This window comes from Pongo abelii, chromosome 12 (assembly GCF_028885655.2).
Source record: "Pongo abelii isolate AG06213 chromosome 12, NHGRI_mPonAbe1-v2.0_pri, whole genome shotgun sequence".
Taxonomy (NCBI): domain Eukaryota; kingdom Metazoa; phylum Chordata; class Mammalia; order Primates; family Hominidae; genus Pongo; species Pongo abelii.
In genome coordinates this window covers 124,065,311-124,080,097 of record NC_071997.2, presented here as the reverse complement: position 1 = coordinate 124,080,097, position 14,787 = coordinate 124,065,311, and the positions used below count along the sequence as shown (strand labels likewise).

Sequence of the window (14,787 nt, the reverse complement as noted above, 5' to 3'; positions counted from 1 at the left end):
ACTGGATATGTTAATTAATATCCATTAAATGCTTATCTCGCATGATGCTAAATTAAGCTCTATGCCACTGTGCTTTACTCCTTATAGCAATAAGATTAATTTTACGCTTATTGGTGTGCTATTTTTTCCTTCCAAGTGAAGCTGTTTTCTTAGCATTCCCTAGACAAGCGTCTCTAAAGTAAAATTTAATGTTTTCAAACTATCATATCGTTATTCCAAATACGCTAACATATGCTAACAAAATGACTACTTCTGTAATCATTTTATAACAACTTCCAATTATAAATGTTATATCTTATCTATGTATAACAGTTTTTGACTATCCATAATCATTGAAGGGGGTAATGATGTTAACTAATGAAAATATATTTTGTTCAATATAGAAACATTGAAAATATAGGCATTATCATTAAATAAACTTTATTCTGAAGAATCAAAAAAAAAACATAGAGCTTAAACAGATTATAATTTGTTTAAAGTCAAATAGAGCAAAGTTCAAATATGGACTCTACCAAATAATATCTTAGATAGAAAACTTAGGAATTCAGTCATTCACCCATAAATAAAGATAAATAACAGTATTATTTTTTATACAGCTGCTATGTAAGTTAAATGAGCTAAGATATAGGAAATATATACCAGAATATTTGCATAAGTATTCAATAAAAACATTAGCTATTATTCAATAGCTAATGAAAATGAATGATAACATTCAATAAAAACATTAGCTATAATTGTAATAACAACATTTTTATATCAACATTTCCTTAACGACTGAGTTAACATTAAATGAAATTAGGTACCACAGGTCAGAAAAAGTAATAATAAAGTAATTCAGCAGCTTTAAAAACATTTATACGTCAGGCATGATGCCTCATGCCTGTAATCCCAGGACTTTGGGAGGTCGAGGCGGGCAGACAGATCGAGTCCAGGAGTTGGAGACCAGCCTGGGCAACATGGCAAAACCCCATCTCGACTAAAATACAAAAAATTAGCCAGGTATGGTGGTGCACACCTGTGTCCCAGCTACTTGGAGGGCTGAAGCAGGAGAATCGCTTGAGCCTGGGAGGTCGAGGCTGCAGTGATCCCTGATTCTGCCACTGCACTCCAGCCTGGGCAATGGAGTGAGACCCTGTCTAAAAACAAAAAACAAAAGCAAAAACATGTATAATATTTGCACACTCATGTTTATAGCAGCATTATTCACAACAGCCAAGGGATGGAAGCAACCCAAATTTCTAGCCACAGATGAATAGATCAAGCAAATGTGCTACGTACATACAATGAAATATTATTCAGCCTTAAAAAGGAAGGAAATCCTGTTACGTGCTATAACGTGGATGAACCTTGAGGATATTATGCTAACTGAAATAAGCCAGTCACAAAAAGACAAACAGTATATAAGTCCAATTACATGAGGTGTCTAGTCATACTCATACAAATAGAAAGTAAAATGGTCACTGCCAGGGTTTAGGGAGAGGGGGAAAGGGAGAGCTGCTGTTTAATAGACAGAATTTTGATTTTGCAAGATGAAAAAGTTCTGGTAGACCGGATGCAGTGGTCACGCCTGTAATCCCAGCACTTTAGGAGGCCGAGGTGGGCAAATCACTTGAGGTCAGGAGTTCGAGACCAGCCTGACCAACATGGTGAAACCCTATCTCTACTAAAAATATAAAAAATTAGCCAGGCGTGGTGGCGCACGACTGTAGTCCAAGTTACTCAGGAGGCTGAGGCACAAGAATCGCTTGAACGCAGGGGGCGGAGGTTGCAGTGAGCCGAGATCACACCACTTCACACCAACCTGGGTGACAGAGTGAGACTCCGTCTCAAAAAAAAAAGAAAAAAGAAAAAGAAAAAGTTCTGGAATCTATTGCCCAACAATGGAGAAATACTTAATACTCCTAAACTGTATCCTTAAAAATGGTTAAGATAGTAAAGACAATAAATTTTATGTGTTTATCACAATAAAAAAACTTATAAATAAAACTTTTTATATGTCTACACAAGAGATATATGTAAGCAAATATATACAAACACATAAGTATATATATATACACATACACATATAGTGTAAAATAAAAAACCACTCCTTATTCATCTTATCCACTGCCAAGAAATATTATACTCTTGAAAACACACACAGTTCTAAGAGACAGGGTTGTTTTCCTTAAGTTTTGTAAAACAAACACATACCCTGATACTTACAATATTTATACAAAACCATATTAGCACCTAAAATGTCCTGCCAAATAATAATAGCTTGGCTTGCCGGACGCGGTGGCTCACGCCTGTAATCCCAGCACTCTGGGAGGCCTAGGTGGGTGGATCATGAGGTCAGGAGACCATCCTGGCTAACACGGTGAAACCCCGTCTCTACTAAAAATACAAAAAAAAATATTAGCCGGGCATGGTGGCGGGCACCTGTAGTCCCACCTACTCAGGAGGCTGAGGCAGGAGAATGGCGTGAATCCAGGAAGCGGAGCTTGCAGGGAGCCAAGATCCCGCCACTGTACACCAGCCTGGGCGACACAGTGAGACTCCATCTCAAAAAAAATAAAATAATATAAAATAATAGTTTGGCTTTTCGTAATGAACTAAAATCCATATTTTTTAACTCATAACATTGAGGAGAAATATCTCATTTGAGTTAATGTTTATTAGTGTGTTACTAAATATAATACATAACCTATTTAACTCTCTAATAAAGATGTAGGGTTTTTAATAATCCCAAAGTGAGTGGGACAAACAACGGAGGAAGATAGTTGGGGCTCATTAAAGAAAGTATTTCAGGCCAGGCGGAGTGGCTCACGATTGTAATTCCAGCACTTTGGGAGGCCGAGGCGGGCGGATCACCTGAGGTCGGGAGTTCGAGACCAGCCTGGCCAACATGGAGAAACCCTGTCTCTACTAAAACTACAAAATCAGCCAAGCGTGGTGGCACATGCCTATAATCCCAGCTACTAGGGAGGCTGAGGCAGGAGAATCGCTTGAACCTGGGAGGAGGAGGTTGTGGTGATCTGAGATCGTGCCATTGCACTCCAGCCTGGGCAACAAGAGTGAAACTCCATCTCAAAAAAAAGGAAAGTATTTCAACAATCCCTGATTTTGTCTGGTTAATCAAGATCAGGTCCAGATGATCTCTAAAGTTTCATAGAAGTACTTGATTTCAGTAATCAAGCTTCCTGAATATTAATTATTCCATCAGGGGAAAAAAATCAATAAATCTAAATTCAATAGTCAATCATTTATATAAGTTAAAATGTACTCCAAAAACATGGAATTTGAAGTACTTTTAACTATAAGACATTATATCATAAGTACAGTGCAATATTACTAAGGGTTAGAACCACCTATTTCTTACACACTTCTATCCTATACATAGCAGGCAGTCAACAAATATTTGTGGAAGAATGTAATTTTGCAAACTTGGTCTTACCTCATTTCTCTCATCTACATCTTTGCATTTTTCAAGAAGAGCTTTCAGAGCAGGAATGTTTTCTTCCTCTACATAATTTATTACGCTCTGTGATATCAAAACTGACATTTTTCACAGAAAGCTGCAGTTAACTTTATTTGAATACCTGTTAAATTAGACAAAATACACATAATTTATAATTAGAAAAAAATTAAGTTACTATTAAATACAATATCCTTCTTAACATTAACCTCATGCAAGGACACCTCCAGTGGCAGAAGTGAAGACACGACTTCCCACGGCTTCCATAGCTCAGGTGTCAAAAAGCTGCAGTGATGTCTCTTAGGTTCACACTCACCTCCATCTTAACTTACCCAAACACCAAACTCCAGATCCATCCCCAAACCCTCCTCATCACCACTCCAAGATGCTCCCCTGCTCCCCCTGCTGTCACCATCCCAGGAAACAGCAGCTCCAGGTCCATTCTTCCAAGGCCAGAAACGTTGCCTCTTCCTCTTACACCCTACACTCAATCTATCAGCAAATCCTTTCGGCTCTACCTGTGAAATACATTTCACATCTGACTACTGCTCACCACTTCCATCACTGCCACCCTGGATGAGCCACCGTGACTCACCTGCATCACTGTCATCGCTTCCTAACTGGCCTCCCTGCCTCCACTTTACCTGGAAGAGTGGGTTTTAAATGGTCTCACTGCAAATAAATAATTCAGTATGTGAGGTGATGAATATGTTAATTAGCCTGATTTGATCATTCCACAACGGATACATGTATCAAAACATCACACTGTACCCCATAAATATATATAATTTGTCAATTAAAATTACATTACTTTTTTTAAAACTTTAACATATATTAAAATCACCTGCAGAGCTTTTAAAGCAGGCTCCTGGGCCCCACCGTCAGAGGTTCTGACTCAGCAGGTCTGAGTGGGGCCCCTTACTCTGCATCTTCATCCAGCTCCCTGTGACACTCACACCACTGAGGAAGAACCACAGTGTGAGTGGTACCAAGTCAGAGCGTGGCCTCTTTTATTCGAAGCCCTCTAAGGGCTTCTTGAGGTGCTCAAAGTAAAATCAAATGTTTTTACCTTGGCCAAGATAACTCTGAGTGGCAAGCCTCTCACCTGTGTTACACCTGTGACTGTAGCTCCTACCACTCCCTCTCACCCTCCTGGCTGCCTGGCCACACTGAGCACTGTCCCACCTCACCAAGCCTCTGTGCTATTTTTCTGTCTGCCTAAAATTCTCTTGCACAGGACACGCACATGGCTCACCCCCTGACCTCCGTCAGGTCACCTGGTTAGAAAGTCTCACCGGATGTGGGATGGCAGGGTACCGACCCCACACAGACTTCACTGTCGCCCTACACTCTCAACCCTTTGTCCTGCTTTCACTGCTCTCTGTAGCACTTGCCAACATCCAAAAAATGACATATTGTTCGCTTATTGTCTGTCTACCATAACTACACTGTAAGTTCCAAAAGAGTAGAAATTTTATTATATTCAATTGGATATCCAAATGCAAATAAATAAACAAACCTCAATCAATACTTTGTACCACATACAGGTGCTAACTCAAAATTGACCTAAATATAATGTCTGAAAGTACAAAACTTCTAGAAGAAAATACAGATGACCTTAGTGACCTTAGATTAAGAAAGATTTGATATAACACTAAAAGCATGGTGCATAAAAAAAGAAAACTGATAAACCAGAGTTCGTCAAAATTGAAAACTTTTGCTGTTATGAAAATGAAATTATTCGGGACTGGTGAATCCTCTTTTCCTTCCTTTTCCTCCACCCTTGAACAGGATTGTCTATAACTGATATCCCATGCCCATTCCCTAACTCTGTGTTGGAGCAGATAACTTGATTCTTGTGTTTCCCAGGTGGAAAGGAATCATGCCTCCGGATGGACTACACCGAGACCCTCTCGTACCTGATTTAGATGATGAGATTTAAATGAAACTGTGGACTCTGGGTTGATGCTGAAATGAACTGAGACTTTTGGGGAGGTGTTGGGATGGAGTGAATATGTTTTGACACAGGAAGGAAATCTATCTCTGGGGGCCAGAGGACAGAAACTATCACACTATATGATTCTACTTAGATAGCATTCTGGAAAAGGAAAACTACAGGGGCAGAAAACAGATCGGGGCTGCCAGGGTCTAAGGCACGGGAATGAGATGGCTACAAAAGAGTACAAGAGAATTTGGCGAGTTAATGGCTGTTCTATGTCTTGACTGTGGTGGCAGTTACACAATCATTCATTTGTCAAAATTCAGAACTGTCCATTAAAAAGGGTGAATGTTATGATATGTAAAGTATAAATCAGTATACCTTACTTTTAGGGAGTATATATTCAGAGCAACTTGAATTTATACTCTTGGGTTGAAAAACTATTACTTTAAAAAATGATGTTATTTGATCCCATAGTTTCACTTCTAGGAGTTATTCTAAAAACATGAGAAACATGAACAAAATTTTAAGATTTTAAGTAAAACAATTTTATCCATAAGAACAAAAATCTTAGAAATGGATATTATATAAATTATAAAAATTCACAAAGTAGGATGATATACAGTCATCAAAATGTCTCAAAAAATGTGTTACAGAAAAATGCTCATGATAGAAGAAAGGAGGTAAAAGATTAAGAGCTATATATCCAGCATCTCAGCTATTTTAAATCTATACATTTTTAAATACTGGAAATAAAAAAAGAACAAATGGTGATGGGCATTAGTGTAATTTTTATTTTCTTTAAAACCTTTATCTCCTACATGTTCTGGAATGTGATGCTTCTATCATTAGAAAGCAGTGAGGTTTTGTATTAGCAGTCATCACCAATACCCACCTTCATTCATTCCCACTCCTTCATTCATTCCCACTCCTTCATTCATTCCCACTCCTTCATTCATTCCCACTCCTTCATTCATTCCCACTCCTTCTAGGATCAAGCCTAAGGCCTCAGTGAGGCTTGCAGGATCTGGCTCTCCCTCTATACCAGCCCCAGCTCACCCCACAGCCCAGCCAAGGAGAAGAACTCAAATTCACCACACTCCCCCAGTGCTGCTCCACACTCCCGCCTATGCTCAATGTGCTCCTTCCATGCAGAACACCATTCTCATCTCCATTCTACCAAGGCATCCATCTCCCTCTGAGTCACACAGCTACCATTTTTATCCAGTTTACCCCCTAAAATGTGACATCACCCAACCCTACACTCAGTGCCTTAGTTTAGGCCTTCACCATCTATACTAATCAAGACCCCTAAGCTTGCAAGAGACTAATTTAAACTAGCTTAAGCAAAACAGAAAAATGTATTTGAAGTACACTGGTTTATTTCCCATAACCACACTACAGGAAGAGTGGCTGCCACTGGACCTCAAATACCAGGAGGATTCTCTTTCTCTACTGGCTTAATCTACTTTCATTCTAGACCAACTACTTCCACACAAAGGGAAATATGGCTTCCCACAGCCATCCAGCCTCAAATCAGATCGTTTATTTATTTTTTGAGACAGGGTCTCACCTGTCACTCAGACTAGAGTGCAGTAGCACGATCATGGCTCACTGCAGCCTTGACCTCTAGGGCTCAAGCGATCCTCCCACCTCAACCTCCTGAGTAGTTGGGACTACAGGCGCACACCACCATGCCCGGCTAATTTTTCTATTTTTTGTAGAAATGAGGTTTCACCATGTTGCCCAGGCTGGTCTCAAACTCCTGGGCTCAAGTGATGCGCCTGCCTCTGCCTCCCAAAGTGTTGGGATTACAGGCGTGAGCCACTGCACCTGGCCTAAATCAGATAGTCTCTAACACCAGAGAAAGCAGGCTATTCTTTGTTCCCAGATCCAACAGTCCCAGAAAAGGGCTCTGACTGCCCAGGCTGGATCTGTTGCACACCCAGAACCAAGCAAATAGAGACCCAAAGTTGGGAGGGGGTTACAAGGTCACACCATATTGGCACTGTTTCCAGAAAAGAGTAAACAGTTGTGATCTAGGCATCAATCCTAAAAACATCTACTACACCATCTCTCACCCAGATCAATGTGACAGGCTAGCAACTTTTGCCTCCTCTCTCCAGGCCTGCCCCCTGCAATCCATTTGCCACACTGAAGCAAGAGTGACCTACAATACATTTCTCCTAAAACCAAGGTTGGGAGGACAGATGACAGCTTTACTACTTACAAGTTATTCAAGGAACTTAGGCCTTCTAAGGCTTTTAAAGCCATTGTAAAGATGCAAATACACAATTCCTACGGAAAGCTTTGCTCTCCACTGAGCAGAGCGAAAACTCAGTAAGTTCAATTCTTGATTATGATGAGGGCATGCAGATCCTTCACAATCTGGCCCCATCTTACCATTCCAGCCTCATCTCTTTCTCCCCTCCTCAGCCCCATCCCTCCCACCCTCTACACAGTCACATCTACACTTCCAGCTCCAGCCAGACTGATCTACCTGCAGCTCCTTCACTGCCCCACACTTTGTTCTTTCCAGACCTTTGCACTTAATGCCCCCTCTGCTTAGAAAGTCCATTCTCCACGTATATATGCCTGGACAGCTCCTACCCATCCTTAAGAACATGGCTCTAACAGATCTTCTGGAAGCCTTCATTGACTGGCTGCTTACCCCAAGCTGGGCCAGGCCCTGGGCTCCTCCACACCTGTGTATACACATCTAGTTGTAGACTGCTCACATCACACTCAACTCTCCTCTCCATTTTACTTACTCTCTCCACATCTCCCTTAGACTAGAAGTTCTTGCAGCAGGATCTGCTTTATATCTAGCACAATGCCTACACAACAGGAGGTGAGAGAGAAAAGCAGCCCCTAACTGTCGGGAACTGACCTGGCACACACAGCCAGACTTGGTGTTCTAACATAAATGCAACAATTTCAAAGAATGCCAACATCAAACAAGGTCACTCTGTCACCAGGATATGAAGACAAAAATAAGACTACTCTGGAATCATATCCGAACACAGACAAAAACATGAACATCACCCAAACCACAAAACGCCCAAACATCTTCCTATCGTGGCTAATATGAAGGATTGCTGCTTCTTTATCAATTACAGCTTTAGCCTTACTCCATACCTCTTGCCTTTTCGTCAAGATTTTAAATATCCAATTGCAGAATTCCCACTCCTCCTTATTCCTGAAGCACCCAAGACTGAGCAAAGCTTTGCTTCCTTAAACTCTTCCCCGAATCACCTAACATTGTCTTGAATCTTCTAAGTCCTTTCTAACAACCTCTTACAGAGACCCCCAACGTTCCCTAGGACATGCATTCTCCTTCATTGTAGGGAGTTAATAAGACCAACTTTGTTCAACTAGAGGTATGTTCCTGGCAGTCTTTGACTAGAGGGCACTGACAGTGTTTAATAAATTTCACTGAATAATTGATTATTAAATGTCATAAGATGTTTGTAAGCACATATGTAAGTGCCTAGAAATTACAAAATAAAATTAGAACATTAAATCCACATCTGTTGATACACACAATAGTAAAACCAATGACACACTGTCATGTTAAAGAGCACGTGTGTAGTATAATTCTATTTGATAAAATAAATAAGACCCCCATATATGTATCTATCCAGTGTGTACACATGAACAAAAAGAAAAGTGTGGAAGGACACACACCTGGCTGTAAAATTCGTTATCTTACCATGTAGGACTAAAAGGAGGAGATGATTAGCTTTGCCTTTACACGTCTTTGTGCTGTATTGTTTTACTTGATAATAGTAAGTCTACGTTCATTTTCAATAGAAAAAAAAAATGTTTCATCACAGGAGGAAAACTACAGCTTCTCATCTTTCACATTTCAGTTTCAACGTTCACTTCCAAAAGCCCTTTCGGCTTAAAACGAAGCTGTCTAGTGGTCAAAAGTATGGACCCTAGAGCCAGACTGCCTTGGTTTGACTCCTGACTTTACTACTGACCATTATATCATCTCAGGCTAGTTTCTTTTTTTTTTCTTTAATTTTTTTAACTAATACATAATAATTGTACATATTTATGGGGTATGTGTAATATTTGGATTACATGCATAGGATGTGTGATGATCAAATCGGTATTTAGGATATCCATCACCTCAAACTTTTATCATTTCTTGGTGCTGGGAACATCTCAAATCTTATCTTCTAGCTACTTTAAAATATACAACAAAAAATAAAATACACAATAAACTGTTAAGCATAGTGCCATGCTGCTGAACACTAGAGCTTACTCCTTCTACCTAACTGTATGTCTGTACTTATTAACCAACCTCTCTTTATCACTCCCTGTCTCCTGGGCTAGTTTCTTCACCTCAGTGTCTGAGTTTCCCCATCTTCAAATAACTGCACAATTACATGCAATGGGATTAAAATAATACCTAACCCATATGAAGCCAATAAACATTAGCTGTTTTACATAATAACAGAATATGATCATTTCTTAACCACCCTTTCTTGGTTGATTCTCATTACCTGGATTGTTCTCTATTATGGAATCTTTTTTATTCCTTCATAACACTTTACTAAACTTGCAATTTACATATTTACGTTTTTTAAATTTGTCTTTTTTTTTTTTTTTTAGCTACACCTGCTGGAATGGGACATATTTATCTGATTAATAGCTGTCTACCCACTAGGATATAAGAACACTATACTTGTTATTCGGCGCATGAGCTGGAGTCCTAGGCACTGCCCTAAGCCTCCTCATTCGGGCTGAACTAGGCCAGCCCGGCAACCTCCTAGGCAACGACCATATCTACAATGTTATCGTCACGGCCCATGCATTCGTAATAATTTTTTTTATGGTCATGCCCATTATGATCGGAGGCTTTGGCAACTGACTAGTGCCCCTAATAATTGGCGCCCCCGACATAGCATTCCCGCGCATAAATAATATAAGCTTCTGACTCCTCCCCCCCTCCTTAAAAAAAAAAGGAACGAATTATTTTCTTTTGTTCTACACCAAATACCCAACACTTAGCTTAATAGCTGGCCCATACAAGACACTATATTTCTTGAATAAATGGACATCAGTTGAATCTAATGTCCACAGCATTTTCTGTCTAATGGGAATATAAGGCTATACATTCTTTTGCACAATTAGCAAAAAAATTAATGTCTTGCCACCCATTTTGAAAATGGCAGATGTAGCCAACAGCAATGTCAGAACAAAAAATTTATGTTGTACTAAGCTCATTTTTAGAACTTGCCAATTTAATAGGCAAAATGTCTAAATGTATTCAAAATGCTTTCACCAAAAGGCCAATCGGTTAACAGACGCACCCTATAACTTTTCTCCAGTTACAGACACAGCACATGAAAACAACAATAGTGGCCATGCTGCCCAATGCTTACTTATTTCTTATCCTCCAGATATGACACAGTAAGTTCCTGAATGTGGCCCCTCCCATGGTCCTCTATCTCCAGTCCCTCTTCTCCTCCTCCCACTTAAGTCTCCAGCAACAATCACCCCTATGCAGTCCCCAGAGCCTACCCTGGTGCTGACATTCCTGGGCCTGGGTGGCAGCACTTGCCCCCTCGACACAGAGGCCTAAGTGGTCCTCCTGAATCATGTCTTCTTAAACCATTCTGTGCTCAAAACACCCCAACGGTTGCCCTCTCACTCAAAATCCCAGATCCCTACCAGGGCCAACAAGGCCCTGCTTGATCTATTCCACCCCTTCTCCACCTCCCTAAGCTCAACTCTTGCTGCTCCTTCTCCTTGACTCTGCTCAGGCCACAGTGACTTTCTGTACGTACGTCACCTGATCAGAGCTTCTCTGACCACCATATATAAATGGTGTATACCATTTATACGTGTATAAAACAGCCCTCTCCCCCTCTACTCTATCCCCCTTCCACAGCCCTACTTTAAAGGTCTTCTTTATAACACCTAGCATCACTCCACATACCACATACTTTGTTTTTGGTCTGCTTCCCGTAGCCAAACAAATGTAGCTCAATGAGAATAAAGACTATCTCTGTTTTGTTCACTGCTGAATCTCCAGCACTTAAGAGAAGTGCCTGGTACACCACAGAACCCAGTATCGGTAGAATGAACGGACATGCCCAGGCTGATCCAACTACCTGGAATGCCTGACCCAATTTTAACATTCTTAACAAGTCAAAACATACCCTTCAAAACCCCACTCGTGGGTCACCTATAAACTAACTTATGTATGTATATGTATGTACGTAGTATGTATGTATTTAGTTATTTATTTTTATTGAGACAGGGTCTGGCTCTATTGCCCAGGATGGAGTGCAGTGGCACATTCATAGCTCACTGCAGACTCAAACTCCTGGACTCAAGTGATCCTCCTGCCTCACCCTCCCTGAGTAGCTGGGACTACAGGTGCATGCCAACACACCCAGATAATTGTTTACATTTTTAATTTTTGTAGAGACAGGTCTTGCTATATTGCCGAGGCTGCTCTTGAACTCCTAGCCTGAAGTGATCCTCCTGCCTTAGCCTCCCAAAGCACTGAGATTACAGGTGTGAGCCTGCACGCCCAGCCTTGAACTAATTTATTAAGGGCTGTCTCTCTTCTTCATTCTTATATCCCCAGAACCTATTACAAATCTAGAACAGGTAGAAACTTAATAGATAACCGTCAAATTGAATAACTGCATAGGTATGCTAAAGATACCTCTTCTGGAGGACTTTGTCCACCCACAGCCCCTGCTACCCTCAACAGCCATGTTCTCTAGCATCAGCCATACCCAGGGATGGGCATATGGTCTGTGGCATGAAACTGTTGAAAAAGATAAGCTGGGTCAATCAGACTTCTCTCTCTAGAACTGGGAATTAGAAACCAGAGACTGGGCCAATCAGTATGGGTCACACATAAAATGATACAGTTCTGAGACAGCCAATCAGCAAAGAGAAAACACAACAGATATGAACAGAAAAGAGACTCCTCCTAAGTAAGAGAACAAATGTGGCCCCTAAGAGGAGGTCAGGGCTGCAGTGAGCCAAGATCACACCACCTGCACTCCAGCCTGGGCAACAGCGTCACACCCTGTCTCAAAAAAAAAAAAAAAAAAAAAAAGTTGCCCCAGGGAGATGTAGAAAATGGAGCTACCTGGGATCCTGACTTCTTTCTGACTCTTGTTCAATCCTATTATCTCCTTTTCCTTGAAGTAAAAGATTTAAGTTTCTGTTGTCTTCTAAACAGCCCCGACAAATACAGTAGCACATAAAATGGAGAAACTGACCGTTCTTGAGCAAAAGCAGGAAGAAGGGGATGGCACATTCATACATGATCCTATAAAAATTAATCTGGCAGTGTATGTGACCCAGACTGGAAAAATACAAAGAATCAGGGCCCTAGATACCAGTCAAGGAATCACCAAACAGACAGTACACAAGAGAGGCAGTGGGCATAGAGAAGAAATGAGAGATATTAACTTGAAAAATATAAAATCCCTGATATTTGAACTATCAAAATATCCAGAAGAGATATTCTGGATATAAAGATAAAACTATGTGACTGGTTGGAGAAGAAAACGGGTGGAAGATGACCAGAGGCCCAGCATAGGTGACTGAAGAACGGAGCGGCCCTTAACAAAAAAAAAAAAAAAAAAAAAAAGCAGGAGAAAAAGTAGACTTTTCTCTACTTAGCTATGTCTCCTCCCTCCCACCTCCCCAGCTGGGTGAATGGGGCTATGGGGTGCTTGGCCAGGCTGAATTTGAAGTGTTTCAAAAGAGCTAGGTTGGAGAAACCCACCCAATACTTGGAAAAAGATATCGATCACACTGTGTGTGAATGATCTGGAAATTATTCACACAAAGGGTGTAGACTAGAATTCTCAAACTTGTGTGCATCAAAATTATTTGGGAAGCTTGTCAAATACACATATCCCTTGAGCTCCTCCCCAGGAGAATCCCATTCCCTAGATCTGGGGTAGTGCCCAGAAACTGACATTTTAAGAAGCACCCCAAAATGATTCTGATGAAAGTAGTCCATGCTAGTAAAGCTAGAAGAGAACAAAGAACACACCTGGCCACAGCATTTCCCAACCTGGGCTCTGCACTCAATACCCCACTGTGGTTTAAAAAGGTGTAGATGTCTGGTCCTCAGTGTTGTCAAAATGTGGACAGGAACGAACCTGAAGGGGTGATTCCCGAGCCACGCCTCAGGCCGAACGAATAGGAATCTCTAAAACGCTAAGAAATCTACATTTTTAACAAGTGCCCATAGGGAGCAGAGATGGCTGCATAAATAGTTATTCATAAAAAATTCTTCATCGGTTTAAACCTGTGAACTAGAAAGAATAAAAATTCCAACATTACAAAGTGATGAAGAAATTATTTCCCTATAAACAAATCTTGGAGGCGTGGAAATCAATGGCTTGCACTATTTTGCCAGGCGTTTAAAAGCCTGCACAGGACAATGGAGCAATGGAGCCCACGATAAAAACAAGGGAGAAAACAACACCTCCCGGCCCATGGAAGTCTAGAAAGAGGAACCTAGAACGATTAGCGGTACCAGCTAAGGGGGCTCTCAAGGTGGTGGATGTGCCAGAGGCTGCTTGGCAAAAGAAAAAAAACAGTTTTACCAACACCCTTCACCCCAACCCACCCGAGGGGCCCCTAAGGAGACAGACCACCTGAGACTACAAGGTCGGAGACCTTCCCGGCGCTCCAAGAAACGCGGACTCGCCCCGAAAGCCGGGACCGAGCGTCCGGGGCCCGCGCCATGCCCTCCCCCGGACCCCCAGCCCGAGCTCGCCCCTCCCGCGCACACCCCGGCTGTCCCACCTCCCCGCCCGACTCCCCAAGCCCGGCCTCGCCCCCGTCTCCTCCCCAGTCCCGCGGCAAAGCCTCGCGCGGATCGGCCTCCACACTGACCGTCTCCCAACCTGGTCCTCAGCTCCGGCGGAACGGGCCCGCTCGGCTGCAGGTGATGTCAGAGGACGGGAAAGCAAGAGACGGCGACTGCAAGCGCGTCGTCCTCACCACACCCGGCGGCCATATTCTTCCCTCTCCGCGAACTGACAGATCACGTGCCCTGGGTAGGGGCGGGACTCCGGGTTGCCACGCCCCCTGGGCGTGGAGGGGAGGGGCGTAGAGCAGGCGGGGCTGGAGGGGCCGCGGGGCGGGGACACCCGGGACAAGCGCCCCAGGCAATGTTTTTCAGTGTCAATGTCACTCTTATTATAGTTAATTTATTATCCCTATTTGCCATTATAATCAAGCTTATTCAGAGAAATAAACATCAATTACATCTTCAGAAGACACTGCACATACACGAGAAATGAAAGCCCACTCAGCAGCCTTCTTCCGGATTCAGGAGCGAGACCTCTGCCTTCCGCGGGGCCTGCAGTTCACACTCCCGGCCTTCCGG

At 42.1% G+C, this 14,787-nt stretch overlaps 1 protein-coding gene across 10 annotated transcripts in view; it reads right to left on the bottom strand.

Moving 5' to 3' along the window:
• KIDINS220 (kinase D interacting substrate 220) overlaps positions 1 to 14,454 on the bottom strand; it is a 112,600-nt gene extending 98,146 nt beyond the window's left edge. For 5 of the 10 annotated variants that reach the window (XM_063713786.1, XM_054548411.2, XM_054548415.2 and 2 more), the window contains exons 1-2: positions 14,303 to 14,454; positions 3,437 to 3,581 (exon numbers count right to left, since the gene is read on the bottom strand). In XM_063713786.1, the coding sequence (XP_063569856.1) occupies positions 3,437 to 3,544 (108 nt within the window). In that variant the 5' untranslated portion in view covers positions 3,545 to 3,581; positions 14,303 to 14,454. Of the gene's footprint in view, positions 1 to 3,436; positions 3,582 to 14,291 lie in introns of those variants that run through there. The other 5 variants (XR_010136371.1, XM_024242262.3, XM_054548412.2 and 2 more) reach the window with 2 other exon arrangements.
• Positions 14,455 to 14,787: the final 333 nt, after the last annotated feature.